The 20,854-nt window shown below is 54.7% G+C and overlaps 1 protein-coding gene and 1 non-coding gene across 2 annotated transcripts in view; both read left to right on the top strand.

Annotated features, from left to right (window-relative positions):
- Positions 1-20,854, top strand: part of CACNA1S (calcium voltage-gated channel subunit alpha1 S) — a 91,778-nt gene that overhangs the window by 21,717 nt on the left and 49,207 nt on the right. Inside the window, exons 3-19 of the mRNA XM_073320165.1 lie at positions 3,793-3,932; positions 4,536-4,669; positions 5,239-5,391; positions 6,205-6,410; positions 7,652-7,755; positions 9,012-9,160; positions 10,282-10,363; positions 11,535-11,695; positions 12,147-12,372; positions 13,813-14,020; positions 14,226-14,346; positions 14,781-14,895; positions 15,056-15,149; positions 16,410-16,479; positions 17,361-17,493; positions 17,840-17,969; positions 20,139-20,198. Of these exons, the coding sequence (XP_073176266.1) occupies positions 3,793-3,932; positions 4,536-4,669; positions 5,239-5,391; positions 6,205-6,410; positions 7,652-7,755; positions 9,012-9,160; positions 10,282-10,363; positions 11,535-11,695; positions 12,147-12,372; positions 13,813-14,020; positions 14,226-14,346; positions 14,781-14,895; positions 15,056-15,149; positions 16,410-16,479; positions 17,361-17,493; positions 17,840-17,969; positions 20,139-20,198 (2,286 nt within the window). The remainder of the gene's footprint in view (positions 1-3,792; positions 3,933-4,535; positions 4,670-5,238; positions 5,392-6,204; positions 6,411-7,651; positions 7,756-9,011; positions 9,161-10,281; positions 10,364-11,534; positions 11,696-12,146; positions 12,373-13,812; positions 14,021-14,225; positions 14,347-14,780; positions 14,896-15,055; positions 15,150-16,409; positions 16,480-17,360; positions 17,494-17,839; positions 17,970-20,138; positions 20,199-20,854) is intronic.
- TRNAE-CUC (transfer RNA glutamic acid (anticodon CUC)) lies at positions 1,153-1,224 on the top strand. Its single transcript has one exon. It is a non-coding gene; the product is annotated as a tRNA-Glu (tRNA).

Raw genomic sequence — 20,854 nt, 5'->3', positions numbered from 1 at the left:
GGAGATTTCAATCCTGGGTCCCATCCCCTGTTAGGGTGAATTCACTCTTTCAGTTCTGGCATTTTCTGCTCTACCAGTCAAATGAATACTTAGGAAGATATGTGTGGGCCAAACACCCCTATTGGTGGCAGCAGGAGATGGGCATCTGTATTAGAGTCTGGCCCCGAAGAGCATTCAGGGTGTAATTCCAGGCTGGGTCAGGATTTCAGAGCAAACCGAAAGTGGGGAATCTCCCTGCCCTGCAGCAGTGGCAGCTTCCCTGAAGGGGCTGTTATTGTGGGGTGTGAATGTAAATACATAAATATAAATATCCTCCCCCCCAAATATCTGGCTGGCTCTAAAGTATTTAAATCCTGACCTGGAAGAGGCCCTAGCAACAGGCAGTGATTAGCGTCAGCGGGGGTGATGGACAGCTGGCAGCTACTGCTGTGCCCGGTGCAAAACGCAGTGACTATTCTGGGCCCTGATGGCCGCAGGCAGCTGCACTGAGTCAGCCAAAGAGCCAGACAGCAAAGCCTCTGGACGAAGGCAGGAGAGGAGGGGGGGGGAGCATCCTTTCTGCCCAAATGGAGTATAGGGGTCCCCTTCCCCTGGTTTGTCAAACCTCAGTTTCCTGCCACGAGCGGCAAGAGGGGCTCACAGCACAAAGGGAGCTGGAACCCATTGAGGACAGCCATGAGCAAAACCGGAGCTCAGTTTGGGTTTTGACGGGAGCAAGGGGCCCCACTGATGGGGAAAAGGGCTCTGCTGGGGGGGCTGGCCGGAGGGGGGAGGGCCCAGATGCGGGAATTGGCCTCAGTGGGACTGAGAGCAGCTGGAGGGGCTGGCCACAGTGGGGGTGAGGGACCCAGCTGGGGGGACTGGCCACAGTGGGGGTGTGGGGCTCAGAAGTCATATTCAACTGTACTTAATAAAGAGGGACAGGATCACAGTGGAATGGATCAGAGGGGGCTGGGCTCAGGAGGGAAACAGAGGCTACTTCTGGGGGGATTCTGCACCAAAAATTTAAAAATCCTGTGCCAAAATTTTAAAAATTCTGCGAAATTCTGCATATTTTATTTGTCAAAATAACACAATATAATCACTTCAATTTCAATTATTTTGGTAATTTATTTCAAAATACCTGTCAACAAGTACATCAACAATATCACCTCCCTGGTGGTCTAGTGGTTAGGATTCGGCACTCTCACTGCCGTGGCCTGGGTTAGATTCCCGGTCAGGGAAGGAATTTTGGGGCGGGATAGCTCAGTGGTTTGAGCATTGGCCTGCTAAACCCAAGGTTATGAGTTCAATGGTTGAGGGGGCCATTTAGGGCTCTGGGGCAAAAATTGGGGATTGGTCCTGCTTTGAGCAGGGGGTTGGACTAGGTGACCTCCTGAGGTCCCTTCCACCCCTGATATTCTATGATTCTACAGTCAACAGCTAAAAAGATTTCCCCCAGGAGTAGAGAGTTAAAGAAACCTCTATGACAACCCAGTTCCAGTTGAGGGGGGCTGGAGGGAGTTGTGTGGGGCCCCCCAGAGACCAGACACCTGCACTCCCATCCCCCCAGAGCTGAGCCACGCAGCATCCTCCAGCCCAGACACCAGCAGCCCCCTCCCCGCAGATCCCAGTCGCAGGGCAGACACCAGCACCCCCAGCACCTTTACTCCCCCCAGCTTCTTTACTGTCCCACTAGGGGACATGGTGTGGGGCAGCCCTGCCCTTCCTCATCCTTTACCAGAGCTGGCTGGGTCTCCAAGGCCCTCCCCATCCCCCGGGAGAATGAGGATCAAAGTGCTCCGCTCACTGCGAGCTGGGCTCTGCAGTGCCCAGCGGCCCCTAGTGGCGGCCAGAAATTCCGCAGGGGAAACCGGGAATTCTGCAAAATTCTGCATTGCATGGCGCATTGCGTGCAGTTCCCCCAAGGAGTAAGAGGCTGTGTGTGAGCAGGAGCAGCAGCTGTGGAGGTGAGCTGGGAGTTGGGAGTCACTTAGTGAGAGAGTGGGGGGCTTCTCTCGGGTGACCAGACAGAAAATGTGAAAAATCGGGACGGGGGTGGGGGGTAATAGGAGCCTATATAAGAAAAAGACCCCAAAATTGGGACTGTCCCTATAAAATCGGGACATCTGGTCACCCTAGGCTTCTCTCAAAGAGTATTAAACTGGTTTGCTCCGTTTTCCCTCTTAACAACAGGGTATACGTGAATTAGACATTCTCACCCAATAGCAGTATTGCTAACCCCAAGAGATCAAGAATCATAGAATCTTAGAATATCAGGGTTGGAAGAGACCTCAGGAGATCATCCAGTCCAACCCCCTGCTCAAAGCAGGACCATGATTCAGATCCTCTAAAATCATGTGATTGGCCCCACAATCAGTGAGATTTAAAAAAAATAAAAAAGGAAAACCATCAAACTCTGTTTTTCAATCTGTCTTTTGCCTTTCAAATTCTCCTCTGCTCTTCTGTCAGTGTGTGAGTGATAATGTCCGGCTGACAAGTCAACCTTTAATGCGCATGTGGCTGCTTGAATGGAGGCTGCAAGTAGACAGACATACTTCAGGAGAATTCGAGAGGAGAAGATGCAGAAGATGTTGCATTTGGGCTAGTCCTAGGTAGCAAGAGATTCATTTCAGTATAATAGTCGTGCTTCTGTTAATGGTATCTCCTCATGAGGATGGATAGCCCCTCAAAAGTATCCATTCCCAAATGGAGAGATGCGGTAGAGGGAAGGCATCCATGCTGGTTGGAAAAAGGGAAGGATGAATGGGAAGTTCTTGTACACAGGTGTAACCTCAGTACTCAGTGGAGAGCTCTGTCCTGTGACAAAGTGACAACATGATAGAAAAACCTAATTCACACCTATTCAGAAATAGACTGAACAAGGCTTGTAAGATGGAGCCGGCAAATGAGCAATGAACGGCCGAGAAACACAAAGCGTTCTCTCTGTGCAGCACGTTTTCTGATGGTTTTTGAATAACGAGGTGAGCTGCAGAGCTCTTGACACATAAGAATACCTTTACATCACCAAACCCCTTTCAGAGCTTTCCTTAGCTCAGTGCAGTAATTACATTCATAATCCCTAAAACAAAATCAATTCGGTCACATTCAAAGCATTTCAAAAATCATTTAAACCGTCTGCTGTTGTTGTATAATTTTGATAACTACATACATATATACATGATCCAGTAATTACAATGAATAATTTGGTTTTTAATTAATAATTATCCAAATAACTAAAAATAAATCATTTTTTTATTTTAAATATTCTTCTCTTTCGCAACCTCCCCATCACTCCAGCCTCCCCATCAGTCCCCAACCCCTCAGTCCAGCCCCCGGAGCCTCACCTCTGCTCCTCCTAGCTTTCCTCACCCCCTTTCCCAGGCCTGGGGGGGGCGTTTAGTGGGGTCCCCTCTCATCTCCCCTTTCCCAGGCTGGGGGGTTAGGGATGGCTCCCTCTGTCCCTTCCCAGACCAGGCGCTGGAGGGGCAAAGAGCAGAGATGCTGCCCTGTCCATGTTTCTCACAGGATGGGAGGAGGGAACGGAAGCTGTGCTGGCTTTGTCGGCTTCCCGCAGGACCGAGCTTCTCAAGGGGGCTTCAGCTTCTTGCATCAGCGCCCGACAGGCTCCAGACCCCCCTGAAATCCCGCCACTCACTATAAAATCACAAGCATTGGCAATACGGCAATAAACAAGCTGCACTTTGCTGAATGATTGCTGTGGGGAGGTCCCAGGGCTGCGGTGTCATTCCCCCTCACTGTGTCTGTTACCCACCTCGCTACTGGTTCCCTTCTGTCCTTGGTCTCTCGCAGGAGAAGATCGAATACGTCTTCCTGATCATCTTTACCATTGAAGCCACACTCAAGATCATCGCCTATGGGTTTCTACTCCACACGGACGCCTACCTCCGAAACGGCTGGAACGTGCTGGACTTCGCTATTGTCTCTTTGGGGTAAAGGAGGGGGGGAGCAGAAGGCTTCTTAGAAAATGTCCTGGTGTTTGTTGGAGTGGGTTGTGAGACCACGGGAGGGACAGTGTGAACACGCCCGACGCCTGGAGTTTGATCCGAAGCCCACTGAAGCCGGTTTCTAGTGACTCCAGTTGGATGAGGCTCACTTACTTAGTTCTCGCACCTTTTCCCACACGGCACCCTTCTGCCTGATACAACTTCCACGAGCTCGCCCACACGCCCTCCCCACTTTTAAGTCCTCCTTCGAGACCTACAGGTTCCGCACACGGGCTGGCTTTAAATCAGAGCTGCGAGAATCGCCGATCTTTTGATTCACTGGCCGTGCCGAAAAACGGAAAAAAAGCCGTACCGAACCATCTGGGCTCGGTCTGAGATGAGGTTAGGGTTTAGCTGTGCTGGCAGGGGCCGTAGTGGGAACTTCCCCGTCCCTGCCTGTACAGGGTGAGATTGACTTTCCTTGCTTGGGTTTTTTTTTTCCTGTCTCCTTCCCCCCTTCTCCTCCCCCTCCATGTTCCTTCTCTTGCTCTTCTCCTCCCCTTTCCCCTCTCTTCCCTGTCCCACTCCCTTCCTCACCGACTCTGGCAGGCTGGTCACGGTGGTTGTGGAGCAGATCAACGTGATGCAGGGTGCACCACTGACGGGGAAGGGCGGCTTTGACGTCAAAGCCCTGCGAGCCTTCCGCGTGCTGAGACCCCTGCGCCTGGTGTCGGGAGTGCCAAGTGGGTGAAAGCTGCCCGTACGGCAGGCGGCTCTGGTGGGAGGCTAGGGTCACGGCAGCTGCAGTAGGCTTCCCCTTCGCACGGGTCTGTGGCCAGCCCCCAGCTGGGTCTCGGTGGAATTCCAGCCGACCAGCAAAGTCGAGATAGTCCCCGTGTCGTGCCCCTTGCTGAGACATAACCCACCAGGACCCAGCATGCGCCAATCCCACCATAGCCTGTTGTGAAAGGAGCTGGTGGGTGTCTAGGAGCAGATGTCCCCATCCTGAGACCATCTCCCAAGGAGATGGACTGCGGGGATTCGACCTTCCCCGATCCCTCTGGGGCGGCATGAGGGGGCCTGGAGCTGCTGCTGCCTGTAATGGGATTGAGAGAGTCACCAGGGCTTTCCTTCTTTCACACACACTCCTGGGACATGGAGGGACACATGCTGGGGAGGAAGTATGGCCGAGTGGTTAAGACACTGGTGAGAGCTGGGCCTAGGTCCCTCCATCCCTTCGTGACGCTGCAGGGCTGCCCATCAGGTGGGGAGGGGGCGTGACCTGTTCCACTTCTCTCTCCCTGGGCTGCAGGCCTGCAGGTGGTCTTGAACTCCATCATTAAGGCCATGGTGCCCCTGCTCCACATCGCCCTGCTGGTCCTCTTCATGATCATCATCTACGCCATCGTTGGGCAGGAGCTGTTCAAGGGCAAGATGCACAAGACTTGCTACTACATCGGGACAGGTCTGGAACGTGGGTGACCCTCCCACCAGCTGGCGGGGGGCAGAGCAGGGAAAGAGGAATGTGGCACTGCTACTGTGGGGTGTGTCTGTGGAGTAAATCCATCAGTGGCATCGGGAAGCCCAGCCCTGAGTGTCATCACTGGCTCTGCCGGCACAGGAACAGGGCATGGCTATATGGCATGGCGGAGAGGTGTATGGCATGGCTGGGGGCGTTATATGGCTATATGGCATGGCGGAGAGGTGTATGGCATGGCTGGGGGCGTTATATGGCTATATGGCATGGCGGAGAGGTGTATGGCATGGCTGCGGGCATTATAAGGCTATATGGCATGGCGGGGAGGTGTATGACATGGTTGGGGGCGTTATATGGCTATATGGCATGGTGGGGAGATGTATGCCATGGCTGGGGGCATTATATGGCTATATGGCATGGCTGGGAGGTGTATGGCATGGCTGGGGGCATTATATGGCTATATGGCATGGCGGGGAGGTGTATGGCCTGGCTGGGGGCATTATATGGCATGGCTGGGGGGCGTTATATGGCTATATGGCATGGCGGGGAGGTGTATGACATGGCTGGGGGCGTTATATGGCTATGTGGCATGGCGGGGAGGTGTATGGCCTGGCTGGAGGCGTTATATGGCCTGGCTGGGGGTGTTACAAGGCTATATGGTGTGTTTAGGAGGTATATTGCACTGCTCCAAAACCCTCCTCTGGGTGGGGCCGGGGACTGAGTTATAGGCAGCAGCAGGCAGGTAGCTGTCCTTCTGTCCTCTGCTCAGCCTGTCCTTCTGTGCTTCGGTTTCACCCTCAGATGTCCTTGCCACCGTGGAAACGGAGAAGCCATCCCCGTGTGCCAGCACCGGCCACGGGCATCACTGCACCATCAACGGCACCGAGTGCAGGAGCGGGTGGCCGGGGCCCAACAACGGCATCACCCACTTTGATAATTTTGGCTTCGCCATGCTGACCGTGTACCAGTGCATCACCATGGAGGGCTGGACGGAAGTCCTCTACTGGGTAGGTGCGGGCTGGATTGGGCTGGCCAGGCTTCCCAAAGAGTGGAAATCCCTGTCGGGGCAGCGAGCCCCCCCAGTCTCTGCAGCTACTGGAGAATGTAGCCACCGAGCGATGCCCCCCCGGGGAGAAGGTGACGCCCGCCAGTGCAGCAGAGTGGGCTGGCTGCCATGCAGCCGTCGGGTGGAGTGCAAGGTGCTGACTTTCCCCGGCAGAGCCCCAAATGGTTTGAGCCCTGCCTACCCGAGAGACTGTCTCTATCCAAGTACCGCTGAGACTCTCAAACTTACCCCACCCTTGCATGGTGGGAGCGAGTCCTCGGGCAGCTCCTCAACTCTGGAGCTCAGGTATAAGTGACTTTAAACTTGCCCTCCAAGCCACGAAGCATGGTAGGGGAGAAAGGATGGGGTGACAGCTCAGGGACAGTCTGGGAATTGCAGAGCTGAGTTCCAGTCCCGGCTCTGCCTCTGGAGAGCGCTTGGTGTGTTACCCTTCTGGGCACCCTTTGTTCCCAGGAGCATGAGGTGAGGGCAGCTTGAGACACAGGGTGCTGGGCCAGCGTCTGATGTTGTATCTGGTGGCTTTTAATAATAACACCACCTAGCTCTGGTTTCAGAGTAGCAGCCATGAAAAGGAAAAGAACAGGAGGACTTGTGGCACCTTAGAGACTAACAAATTTATTTGAGCATAAACTTTTGTGAGTTACAGCTCACTTCATTGGATGCATGCTCTTATGCAGTGCTTTTCACCATTAGATCTCAAAGCATTTCATCGTTGTTACCCCCCCTGCCCCCCCCACACCCACACCCACACCCACATACACATATGCCCGGAAGGGCGGCTGGACAGTGCTATTATCCCCATTGCATAGATGGGGAGCTGAGGCCCAGAGACTAAGTGACTTGCCCAAGGTCACACAAGGAGGCTGTGGCAGAGTAGAGAGTTGGGTCTTCAAAGCCTTAAACTAGTGCCCTAACCACTGGGCCCTTCTTCCTCCTAGGGGTTCCTGGGAGGACGGCTGGTCGATGGGTAGGGACAAATCTGAAACCTGGGAGAACCAGGTTCAATTCCCTGCTCTGCCACAGGCTCCCAGTGTGACCTTGGGCAAGTCTCTTATTCGTTCTGTGTCTTAGTTCCTCATGCGTAAAGACTGTGAGGCGCTCAGCTACTCCAATAACGGGCTTACCTGAGCCAGGTGGATTTGATTCTCCCCCTGGATCTTCATCTGCCTCTGTCCTGCTCAGGTGAACGACGCCATCGGGAACGAGTGGCCCTGGATCTATTTCGTCAGCCTCATTCTGCTGGGCTCTTTCTTCGTTCTCAACCTGGTTCTGGGTGTGCTCAGTGGGTAAGGCGCATGGGCAGCGGTGCCGCCCTCCTATCTCTTGGTCCCAGCAGATCTCTGCCCCGAGGGAGGGGCTGGGCCCTTCTTCAGTTTGGGGATATGAACAGAAAGCCTGAAAGGGGTTTTTACCTTTTTCTTCTGTTTTCTTCTTCCCCTCTTCCTTGGTACCTTGGCTACCAAGGCTATTAAGCCTTGTCTTCCCTTTTCTCTTGGAGGACTCTTTGGAGGACTCAGGAATGTGGAGCGGTGATGCTCTCAGCCCTTAATTGAAGGGACAGGACGGCGGAATTCTTAATACAGAGAGCTTTTCTCTCTAGCCTTAACAAAGCCAGACAATGAACACATTGTAATTATTCATTTGTATTGTGGTAGCACCTAGCAGGCCCCATCCTGGCCCAGGACCCCTGGTGTTAGTTGATGTGCAAACACAGAATAAAAAGACAGTCCCTGCCCCAACGGCTATTTTAAATATTCCCTGTAAAACTCCCTTCCCTTCTCAGTTAACCAGCTGTCACGTCTTGGTCCCTGCAGTGTCACAATCCTACTAGTCCTCAAGTCTTCCAGCGTAGACAAGACATTGATTAAAGCAAGCGGGTAAAATACCACTGAAAACAAACCCACCCGTCCTTTTCAGGCCGGCTTTATCCCCCAGAATGGAGTAAAAAAAGCCAAGCCTGATGTTATTCGCCCTTGACAGGTCACCTTTACTATGGAGAGCGTGGGAAAGTGGACTACAGCTGGCAATCTCTCTGCACCCTCCAGCTGTGTGAGCTTCCCCTTTAGCTCTGATCCTCTGTATGATTTCCTCAAGGCTTTCCAGTATTGGATCATCCTGTGTGCCTCAACAGCAGGAGTGGGGACAGCCATTAGCGCTCCTAATGTTAACCTGCCCTCTTTACAATCTAGCTGTAGTAGCTGGTTCTGTGGTGTCCTGTGGCAAGGAGTTCCACAGGATGATAATAAAAAATGAGGAATAGGGAAGCATTTCCTGTTATTAGGTCTGTATTCCTCTTCCTCCTCCTCCAATTTTGTATTATATAACAAAGGTAAAAGGCAGGACTGATCCATTCTCAGTCTTTAGTTGTGTTAAAGGAGTAATTCCACTAGCTGGCAGCAGTAGTAGGCTCTTATCCTCTCTGGGGACCAGCCACTAGAATGGGACGTGGCACACACTTGATGAGCGTGTCCCGTGAGCAAGGTCTGGCTTGAAGCCGCCCCCTCTCCATTTGCCTCATGCCAGCCATCTGGGTTTGTTCCAGGGAGTTCACCAAGGAGCGTGAGAAGGCCAAGTCACGGGGCACGTTCCAGAAGCTGCGGGAGAAGCAGCAGCTGGAGGAGGATCTGAAGGGCTACATGGACTGGATCACCCATGCCGAAGTCATGGACAGCCACCGGGCCAGGGGAGAAGGTATCATCCTCACCTGGGCAAAGCCAGGCAGGACACGCCCGGGCCTGGCTTCCCTCTCGCTTCTGGAGAATAGTTAAATCTTCCACCGGGGTGGGGGTGGGGTGTGTCTGTGGGAGGAGCAAAGGGGGGCCGGGGGGAGGTGTGCACTGGCTCTTAGTTTACTCACTGGGGGAGGCTGCCCTCCCGTGACATTATCCAGGTTTAAGGATTAGAAGTTGCTTCAGACCTGCCAGAGATGAAGAGTTTTTGGAGAGGAAAGACAGTCTTATGGCACAGGACAGGCCAAGGCCTTGGGAAATCTGGAATCTGTTCCTGGCTCTGCCACTGACTTACTGGGTGACCTCGGGCAAGTCACTTCACCAATATGTGCCTCAGTTTCCCCATGCGTAGTGGGATGTACTAATACTTGCCCATTTTGGGCTGAAATTATTCACATTTGCTAAGGGCTTTGAGAGCCTTAAGTGGAAGTTGCTATAGAAAAGCGTTATTGGCAAACTCCCCTTCCCCATTACCTCCCGGGGTGCTGTTGTCTGCTTGGATATAATCCCTTGGCTCTTTGTTTACTCTGTGGGGCATTTTACACAGCTGTGGAGCTATACGTAATAACAATTCTGAACTCCCTCGCTGGTTCCCTGCTCTCTATTGCCACTGGTTACACTCCCATGGTGTCTAGTGTCTCTCCGTTTCTTTGCACATTACTATGCCAAAAGACCCCTCCTTCCCAGACTTGTTCTGTTGAGTGTGGACATGTCTCTTGGGGAGGTTTGTGTCTCTTAGGGAGTTATTAGAGGGGAGCCCTTCCTTTGCAGATGTGCTTCTCAGGGGGTATCTGCACTGCAATCACTTTAATCTAGCCAGCTCGGTTACCAGAGTAGGTGAAGCCGCAATAACCCCGTGAGTAATTACGTACTGATTTCACCACTCCAGCATCTGAGCTAGCTAGATTAAAGTTAGCTCAGGTGTGTCTACACAAGTTGCGATCACACCTCCGATTGCAGTGATGACATAGCCTTAGAGTTCCCCTTCCAGATGTGCTTCTGGAAGGCTCTCCAGGGGGAATCCATTGCCGATGTGTCTCGTGAGGGGTTTCCCAGCTCACTGAAGATCTCTCTCTTTCATAGGGATGCTGCCGTCAGAGGAAGGGGGCTCAGAGACAGAGAGCCTGTATGAAATTGAGGGCATGAACAAATGGATTCTCTTCTTGTGAGTACACGCACACACACTCTTTGTCTCTGTCTCTGCCGGACCCCGACTCTCCTGCTCTCGGAATCAATCCCGTTGTAAGATCCCCTATGAGAAGAGCTGGTGTTTTTGTTAGGCGGGGGGGATACACCATGATCAGTGCAGCCCATGCAAAGGTGGATTTTGCTATGTCTGGCTCCGGAAAAAGGCTAGTGCAGGTGGTATCCGGCCTCTTCTTTTGGGGGACCGTGCGTCAAGCTCCTTTCCCCAGTCCCTCCTCCCACCCAGCACATCCCAGGTCTCTGGGAACTGCGTGAGTGGTGTCAGGCAATCAAAGGTCAGGCCGACTGATGAACAGATGATGCCAGGGCACTCTGTAAGGGCGGGGCAGCGTCCTCTCCAGAGCATGCACAGGGCCAGCTGCCATGCGGAAGGGAAGGCATAGAATCATAGAATATCAGGGTTGGAAGGGACCCCAGAAGGTCATCTAGTCCAACCCCCTGCTCGAAGCAGGACCCTCATAGAATCATAGAATATCAGGGTTGGAAGGGACCCCAGAAGGTCATCTAGTCCAACCCCCTGCTCGAAGCAGGACCCTCATAGAATCATAGAATATCAGGGTTGGAAGGGACCCCAGAAGGTCATCTAGTCCAACCCCCTGCTTGAAGCAGGACCCTCATAGAATCATAGAATATCAGGGTTGGAAGGGACCCCAGAAGGTCATCTAGTCCAACCCCCTGCTCGAAGCATCTCATGCATCTCATGCATCTCAAGCATCTCAAGCATCTCATGCATACTGCGCTGGGCGAGCAGCCAGGACACCTGGGTTCTATTCCCTGGGCAAGTGCCCTTAGTTTCACCACCTGTAAAATGGGGATAAATGAAGCACGCTTCCCAAGGGCTTTGAGACAAGTTGTTCATTAACGCACCAGCATCTCCTCTGTTACCCTGGTGCATTCCCATTTGCCATCGGGGCGATTAAGTGGGGACTTTGACCCCGTGCCGGTAATAGATTGGGATGGAGGAAAGATGCTAGATGGGGCGAAGCGATAACCCCGCCTGCAGAACCCCTCTCCTATGCGTTCGCGTGGGTCCCTGGGAGCCAGTGGGCAGGGCGCTTTGCAATGGCTCTGCCCTCTGGGGCTGGGGGGCAGGGAGCCCCAAAGTCACCCTTCTTGGCCCGTCTCTCCAGTCGGCAGGGGAGGCGATGGAACCGCCTGTTCCGCAGGAAGTGCCGCGAAGTGGTGAAGTCCAAGTTTTTCTATTGGCTCGTGATCCTGCTCATCTCGCTGAACACCCTGTCAATCGCCTCCGAGCATCACTGGCAGCCCGAGTGGCTGACCCGCGTGCAAGGTGAGCAGGGCGGCCCGGTGCCGGTGAGCCCCCGAGGACACTGCCAGGTCAGTGCAGCTGCACGCACGGGGGGGGGGTGCCCGCCTGCCCAGGCGTGAACACCCACATAGATACACACACCCCAATGCACACGCATGCATGCACCTGCGCACCACACCCGTGCAACCGTGCACACGCACGAGCGCGCCGGCGTGCAAGGGTAGTTTCCTCCCGGTCTTGTGTTTCCCCTCTGCTGCTCAGGGCTAGGAGCTGGGCAGGTAAGTGTGAGTCAGCCTCCTCCTCCTCCCGGCTGCGCTGGCCCGGGATCGTAGGCTGGGGGGACAGGGAGGCAGCAGGGGGGCAGAGTGAGAGGGAGGCGGCAGAGGTGGTCTCACCAGCAGCCGCTAGTGGCCACCGGGGGGATCTGCCGCCTCAGTCCAGAGCGCTGACCGCTCGGGTTCACTGCCTGCAGACAGCGCCAACCGGGTGCTTCTGTCGCTCTTTGCGGCCGAGATGCTGCTGAAGATGTACGCCCTGGGCCCGCACCAGTACTTCATGTCCCTCTTCAACCGCTTTGACTGCTTCGTGGTGTGCGTCGGCATTCTGGAGGTTATCCTGGTGGAGATCGACGTCATGTCGCCCCTGGGCATCTCCGTCCTGCGGTGCATTCGCCTGCTGAGGATCTTCAAGATAACCAGGTGGGGGCACCTGTCCCCACAGCCTGGGGTCAGGCGGTACGGGCAGGGGGGCTTGCACGGGGAGGCTGGGCTATCCTTACCCCTTCTGAGGCCTCAGGCATGACCACAACTATGAGCTGCCGGGTTCAGGATACCTAGTGTCTGTTTACAGCTCCGGGAGGGGAGTGGGGTCTAGTGGTTAGAGCAGGGAGCCTGGGAGCCAGGACTCCTGGGTTCTTTCCCCAGCGCTGGGAGAGGAATGGGGTCAAGTAGGTCAGAGTAGGGAGCTGGGAGCCAGGACTCCTGGGTTCTCTCCCCAGCTCTGTGAGGGGAGTGGGGTCTAGTGGGTCAAAGCAGGAGGCGGGGAGCCAGGACTCTTGGGTTCTGTCCCCGGCTCTGGGAGGGGAATGGGGTCTAGCAGGTCAAAGCAAGGGGAGGTGAGGGGCTTGGACACAGAACTTCGGGGCTCTAATCTGACACTGACTCACCGCCATCAGCCCCCAGCTGATCAGGCTGCCCTGTGAGTGGAGGGGCATACCGTGCTCCGAGTCATTACCTGCGGCCCTGCTGGAAGGAAGGCGTAGAGAGTGCAGGGTCTGAGCCCTCCTGCCATGAGACAAACCAACAGCTCAGCCTGTCCTTTGGGACCCACTGAGGCTCCTCACAGCTACCCGGAGCAGGGGCAGGAGCCCACTCTGCCAGTGGGGTCCCGGAGACACAACAGAGCTGAGAATGCCACGGGATTCATTAACCTCACTTCCCTAGGTTGGGGTATTTGGTGGCAATAATGAAAATGGGGAGGAGCGGGGCATGGGGTTCACCTGGCTCCCCAGACCTGTCTAGGTAGGTACTTATCTGCCCCCACCACCATAACATCAGAGTGCCTCCCAGCAATGGATTCCTCCTCATGCCCCCTGTGCGGCAGGTCAGCATCCTTATCCCTGTTTCACACATGGGGAACGGAGGCACGGAGGGGCTAAGTGCCAGGCCCGTGGTCGCACGAGACATCTGTGGCGAAGCCAGGAACTGAGCACTAGGATGTGTTTCCTAGTGGAGAGCCCTCTTGAATGGGAATCAGGAGACCTGGCTTCTATTCCCACCTCTGCCACTGGTCTGCTGGGGGACCTGGGGCAAGTCATGTCCCTGCCCAGTGCCTCAGTTTCCCCACCTGTGAGGTGGGGACAATGAATCTGGCCTTCTTTCCAATGCACTTTGAGATCTACAGCACAGATGAAAAGCTCTACAGAAGAGTTAGGCATTATTTTTCTCATCTCCTGTCTAACGCCTGGCCCCAGGACCACACAGGAGACATTTGGTGAGGGCCTCCCCCGGCCAAGCGGGGATGAGATGATGGCGTGTCCCTCTCAAAATGAGCAGGGCACACCCTGCCCCCCATTTCTGCTTGTGTGCCCCAGCGGTGCCCTGCGCCGTAAGCAGCCTGTGTGCCTCTCCTCGCACTAGGTACTGGACCTCTCTGAGCAACCTGGTGGCGTCCCTGCTGAACTCGGTCCGCTCCATCGCCTCCCTGCTCCTCCTCCTCTTCCTCTTCATCATCATCTTCTCCCTGCTGGGGATGCAGCTCTTCGGCGGGAAGTACGACTTTGAAGACGTGGAGGTGCTGCGTAGCACTTTCGATAACTTTCCCCAGGCGCTCATCAGTGTCTTCCAGGTACGGGGCATGGGGTGCAGCGGGCATCAAGCCGGCTGGTCTAACGCATAGAGGAGGGTCTGGAGTCAGGATACCTAGGTTCTTTTTTGGGCTCTGGGGGACAGGGTGACTTAGTGGTTAGAGCAGGAAACAAGGAGTCAGGACTGTCCAGTGGTCAGTGGAATGATTCTACCTGACCTGTTCTCTCACTCACCCTGTCTCCCAGATCCTGACTGGAGAAGACTGGAATTCAATCATGTACAACGGGATCATGGCTTATGGAGGGCCCTCCTTCCCCGGCATGCTGGTCTGCATTTACTTCATCATCCTCTTCGTCTGTGGGAACTGTATCCTCTCTCTAGCCAGTAGGGGCTTAATAGCTGGGCGTTTTCTTGTCTTGTCCAGCACAGTCACGCCTAGGTTCAAGTACACATCGGGGAAGGGTGGGGCTGGGTATGGGGCTGGGTATGGTATGTTCAGACATCATAGTACCAGGAGTGGGGGTTAAAAGGGATGAAAAAATCAGTTGGGTAGCTCTCTTGGTCTCATGGCTTCGGATCCCACTGCTGACACCAATGGAGGTTCACTGGTGACAGCCAAGAGGCAGCTGTCATGGGTACACAGAGGGCTCGTTCCTGAGCCTGCTGCCTGCATACATTGCTTAGTGTCACCGCACAGGCTCTCGCTAAGCCCCGACCATGGAAGGGACTCATTCCTCACAAGAGGCAACCCCCACATATGTGTATGCTCCCGAAGCTTCCTTAGCCCCATCCCCTCTCAGATATCCTGCTCAATGTCTTCCTGGCCATCGCTGTGGACAATCTGGCCGAGGCTGAGAGCCTGACGTCTGCCCAGAAAGCCAAAGCCGAGGAGAGGAAGCGGAGGAAAATGTCCAGGTCAGTGCTGCTCCCTGCTGCTCAAAAGCAGGAACCCCCAAGGGCTCAGGGCTTGCAAATCAATGCGAGCTGCTGGCCTCGGGCATCATCTCAGCAGCATTCGTTGGGTCTCTGCCGTGGCCTCACTCCCCACCTCTCCTTTTCGGTTCCCCCCGTCCAGAAGTTTCCCAGAGAAATCCGAAGAGGAAAAGCTCCTGCTGGCCAAGAAGCTGGAGCAGAAAGCCAAGGCTGAAGGAATCCCCACCACAGCCAAGGTCGGTGCCGCTGAGCTCGTCTGGCCAAAGGTCTAGGGGAACTTTCCCCGTCAGTTGAGGCGTACATTCCCGAGCAGTAATGGTTTCCCATTATTCGCCCTGTCGCGCATGAAAGGTGGATAGCCATGTGGGGAGGGAGGGGGATTCCCCGGGGCCCACGGAAGGGCTGGGGGCAAAGTCCTGAGCTCCAGCAGACGCATCTCCGGAGACTTGTAGCAAGACGTCCATTCTGTATGCCCTGCAGGCCCGGATCATTCCTCTGACGAGAAAGCCTGCTTTCCCTGCCCCCTCCCAGAATGCGGGGGGGACGGAGACTCAGGGGGTACAGGCCCAGGATCAAAGGTCCTCTACCAAGGGGCTGTCTCGGTGGAGTTTCCACTCAAGGTCTTTCTACACACCCGGGTTCACAGACGCACACACACACATAGGGCCCGTCAGAGGCCCTTGTCCAGTGATCCTGGCTCCCCTGCCTCGGGTGTTTATTATTAATTATTTGTATTGTGGTAGCAATAGGAGCAGTGGTGGATTAGCCACTGGGCCTGGGGCCCCAGCCAACGGGGGTGGGGGGTCCCCGGAAAAAATCTGTTCTTGGTGGTGAAAGCCTGGAGCTGCGGCCGCCGGGCGGGTGGGGCTGGGGAAGCCCCCATGCACTGACCCTGCTGGGCGGGGGACGTCCCCCCCCCACAGCGGCCAGACCCTGGTCCCATGCAGAAGCACAGGGCATGGTGGGGGAAGTCCCAGCATCCAGACCCCAGCTACGGCCCTGGGACTGAAGGAGCTCTCATGCCCTGCTGTGGCCCCAGAGCCGTGGCAGGGGACAGAGCTTTTCTGGTCTTGGGGCTGCAGTGGGGGGTGGGGGGGAGGGGCAGAAAGGAGCAAAAGGGGTTGCGGGGCTGCAGTGGGGGGGGAGGACTCTGGGTGGAACAGGGGCGGGTCCCGGGGGAAGGAGCAGAAAGGGGTGGGGCTGTGGGTGGGGCCACAGGCGGAAGGGGTGTGGAGGGGCCCCCCACTTGCTCTGGCCCAAGGCCCCAGGAAACCTTAATCCGCCTCTGCCTAGGAGCCTCCGTTGTAGGTCGGTGCCCCATTGTGCCAGGCACTGTACAGACACAGAACAAACAGATGGCGCCTGCCCCAATGGGAGATGGGGGGAGGTCTCCCTGCCTCTCGCTGTGCAGCATTGTCCCGCTGGCCTGGGGAAGGCAGTGCCACGGGTGGTTTCTCCAGGATGCTCAGCTACTCACCACTCTCTCTCCTTCTCAGTTAAAAGTGGATGAGTTTGAATCAAACGTTAATGAGATCAAAGACCCCTACCCTTCTGCGGACTTCCCAGGTAAGGCTCTGGCTTGATCCTTGCCTCCAGCCGGAGAGGTGGAGAGAGCGATGGAAAGGGTTGGGGTGGCTGGCAGAGAGAAATCCCATTCGAGGGCTCTGGTCCCAAGAGTGCAGCTCAGCTAGTGGCTTATTATGATGCAGAAAGCCACATGGTTTGTTTCCAGCGGACGCTGAGCTGGAATAAACTCGGTGCAGTTCTCTGCAGCGCTTGGTCTGTGAATGTGGGTGGGGGTGTGATCAGGGAGTTCTAGCTCTCTCTGGGGGGATACCAGACTCTGCACATGCCTCTTCCATTGCTTGTGGGGTGTTACTTGCTTCACTGAGGGTCGAGTCCCACTGCCCGCTAGGGGCGCAATAGGAGGCATAAGATGGGGGACCCCCCTCCCCCACATACACACTGAGAGCAATGGAAGCTGGAAGCTGGTTTTGGCCAGGAGGGTTTGAAGTCAGGACGTTGGGTCTCTAATGGCAAGCAGCATCTTGCTCCACAGTGGGATTGTGAGTACCCCCAGGGGCTGTGGGATGCGAGGGGAGCCACAGCCCTTCATCTAACTGTGGTGGCCACACTCTCTCTGCCTGGCATAAAAGGAAACATGGCCAGATGTCATGTTCCTGATCCCTGCATGGAGGGTCAGAGCTGTTCTGCGGACTCACCCTGCTGCTGGACCACAGCGGTCTCATCATCCCCAACTCCGGACTCTGGATGGTTACGAGAACAATCCCTCATTGGCTGCCCAGGACGGAGAGGGGCCAAGGGAACCTTCTCTACCTCTAAGTTTCAGCTTCTGCTAAGTTTTTTGTTTTTGGCTGCTGCTAAGTGAAGGACCCCAACATGCGAGCTCCCCTGACTGTGTTTCCCACTTTCTGGCTGTTCCACAGGTGACGACGAGGAAGATGAGCCCGAAATCCCCCTGAGCCCTCGGCCACGCCCCCTGGCAGAGCTGCAGCTCAAGGAGAAAGCAGTGCCCATGCCCGAAGCCAGCGCCTTCTTCATCTTCAGCCCCACCAACAAGTAGGTGCTGCTTCTCCTCCCATCTGTCCGAAACCCAGCAGTGATCAGCGAGCATAGAACCTGGGACCTCCCGAGGGAGCTACAGCAACTCCTTTAGCTATTGCGGGCTGTTAGAGCCTCTGGAGCCATCTGTGCCCACAAGCTGTCCCGGGGTACAAGCGTGCCGGGCGCACAGAGAGAGGGGTGCCACCCCCGAGACTCACGCAGGGATCTCCCCAGGTGCACCACTCCCCAAGCTCTAGCCTGGGCTGTCACTTAGCCCCCTTGGAGCTGACAATGCTTTGACTGCTGCTTTGCCAGCACAGGAGCGGAGTCTCAGCCTGCCTCCCCTCTCTCCCTTCCCCAGGATCCGAGTGCTGTGCCACCGAATCGTCAACGCCACCTGGTTCACCAACTTCATCCTGCTCTTCATTCTGCTCAGCAGCGTCTCCCTGGCGGCTGAGGATCCCATCCGGCCCGAGTCCTTCAGGAACCAGGTGGCCAGGATGGGGAAAGCAGTTTGAGCCACCAGAAACGTGCAGCTTCAGGGGAGCTGCTTGCCAGGCTATTGCCTTGTGCCCAGGGAGAGTTTGGAACAGCGGCCTGGGAATCAGGACAGCTGGGTTCTCTTCCTGGCTCTGAGAGGGAAGCGTTGTCTAGTGGTTAGATCAGGGGATTGGGAGATGGAACCCCTGGGTTCTATTCCTGGCTTATGGTTAGAGGAGGAAATTCTGACTCGGGACTCCTGGGTTCTGTTCTTGGCTCTGCCAGGAGAGTTGTGGAGTTTTAGAACAACGGTTCAGCATGCCTGTGTCCAAGGAGAGTTTAGTGCGGGGGATAAGGAATCAGGAGGCCTGGGTTCTTTTCCTGGCTCTGGAAGGAAAGCCTGTTCCATGGCTACAGCAGGGGATTCTGGGTTCACATTCCAGCCCTGGCACTAACTTTACTTTGTGGCCTTGGGCAAGTCACTTCCTCTCTGTGCTTCACCATCCCCGTCTATAGCAGAGGGATAATAAAGCTACCCCGTGAGGTTAAATTCATTCCCCGCTGGGAGCTGCTCGGCCCCTGTGGTGGGGGGAGTGGTAGGGATGCCCACAGAGCAGTACATTGCCCTGTGAAGCACTCGGAGACCCCGCAAGTGTGGATGGAGTTATTCATCAGAACTCCACGGCTGGAGGTGGGTCATTGGGCAGGGTGCCGAAGTGCCACCAAGGATCCGCTCTCTCAGGTGCTTGGCTGGCTGGTTCTTGTTCACGTGATCAGGATCCAACCGATCACCATACTTGAGGTCAGGAAGGAGTTTTCCCCCAGCTCACACCAGCTGGCATCTTGGGGCTGGGTGGTTTTGCTTTCCTCTGGGGCACAGCTCACTTGCAAGAACCAGCTGGGGTATGTCTCAATAAAACAACTCCCTGCCTCTGGACTGCCAGCGCAGGTTTCCATGGAGGTAAACTAGGACTGCTCTAAAAAACTGGAATTAGGACTCCTGGCTTCTGCCCCTAGCGCTGCCTCAGTTTCCCCACCTTTAAATTGTCTTGGATTGTAATACTTTGGACGTGTAGCGCCTTTCATCTGAGGACCCCAAAGCACTATCACTAACCTTGTTTTACTCATAGGGAAACTGCGGCCCGGAGAGGGGAAATTACTTGCCCAAGGTCACCCAGCTAGATGCTTACAGAGCTGGGAAAAGAACCCAGAAATCCTGACACCTTAGGCCATGGTCCTTTCCCAGAACCAGGAATTGAACCCAGGAGTCCTGACCCTAAATCACCAGCATTAACCACTAGAACACTGACTGGTGAGGCCACATCTGCAGTATCGTGTCCAGTTTTGGGCCCCCCACTACAGAAGGGATGTGGACAAATTGGAGAGAGTCCAGTGGAGGGCATCAAAAATGATCAGGGGGTTGGGGCACATGACTTACAAGGAGATGCTGAGGGAACTGGGCTTGTTTAGTCTGCAGAAGAGAAGAGTGAGGGGGGATTTGATAGAGGCCTTCAACTACCTGAAAGGGGGTTCCAAAGAGGATGGAGCTCGGCTGTTCTCAGTGGTGGAAGATGACAGAACAAGGAGCAATGGTCTCAAGTTGCATTGGGGAGGTCTAGGCTGGATATTAGGAAAACCTGTTTCACTAGGAGGGTGGTAAAGCACTGGAATGCGTTACCTAGGGAGGTGGTGGAATCTCCTTCCTTAGAGGTTTTTAAGGCCTGGGTTGACAAAGCCCTGGCTGGGATGATTTAGTTGGGGTTGGTCCTGCTTTGAGCAGGGGGTTGGACTAGATGACCTCCTGAGGTGTCTTGTAACCCTGATATTCTATGATTCTATGAACACTCTCCCCTCCCAAAGCTGGGAACAGTAGCTAGGAATCCTGGCTCCTGGGCTCTAACCACTGGACTGCTGTGCTCTGCCAAGGATAGTCCTTTCCTAACTGCGGTGGGGGCTGGGAGGCTTAATTCATTAGTGTCATAAAGACGCTGGCGCGAAAGGAGCAGTCACAGTGCAAAGCATGTATGTATTATTGTTGTATTTATGAATAGCACCAGGGGTGCAGTTTCGATTCAGCGGGCCAGCGTGCCCTCTGTCTGCCAGAGCCCCCGGTTGTAGGACGTTCAAATAACATCCTGTCTCCTGAGTTACCAAAACCTCTCTTTGATTTTTATCTTCAGGTTCTGGGATATTTTGACATCGGCTTCACCTCCGTGTTCACAGTTGAAATAGTCCTGAAGGTGAGTCACACCCCATCTGCCTGGAAACCGTGTGCAGCGATGGGAAACTGCTGATCGGGCCGGAGCAGCGGCAGGAGCCAGCAGTGGCTGCAGTGAATGGGGAATCTTTGATTGAGGCTGCCGCTGCACACAGACAGACACTGGGGGGTTCGCTGGCCAGCCTGTGCCACTTACTGTCACCGCTTGGGGGGCCTCCTAAGTACAGCTGGAACATTTTCCTCAAAACGTTTTTTGTTAGTTTCACCAAAACTGAAATCTGTCATGAACTTGTGTCGATTTTGACAACAATTCCTGCCCCCCCCCCCAAAAAGAAGTTTGGAGTTTTTAAAAATGTTGTTTAGAAGTTGATGTCCTTTCTTTTTTCATTTTTACATTATTTCATACCATGGCAGGAGTAATAGTGCATAATATGTTTCCATCAATACAAACCAGCAACTACCACTCATGAAGGCCCATAATATGCCCTATTACTGTGACAAGTCATAATATAATAGTAGAAATTAGGGCTGTCGATTAATCGCCACTAACGCACACGATTAAATAAAAAAAAAAGAATCGTGATAAATCGCAGGTTTAATCGCACTGTTAATCACTCGAATGCCAATTGACATTTATGAAATATTTGTGGATGTTTTTCTACAGTTTCAAATATACTG

The sequence above is a fragment of the Lepidochelys kempii genome, chromosome 21, assembly GCF_965140265.1.
Source record: "Lepidochelys kempii isolate rLepKem1 chromosome 21, rLepKem1.hap2, whole genome shotgun sequence".
Lineage (NCBI taxonomy): Eukaryota > Metazoa > Chordata > Testudines > Cheloniidae > Lepidochelys > Lepidochelys kempii.
This window is presented reverse-complemented; position numbering and strand designations above follow the sequence as displayed.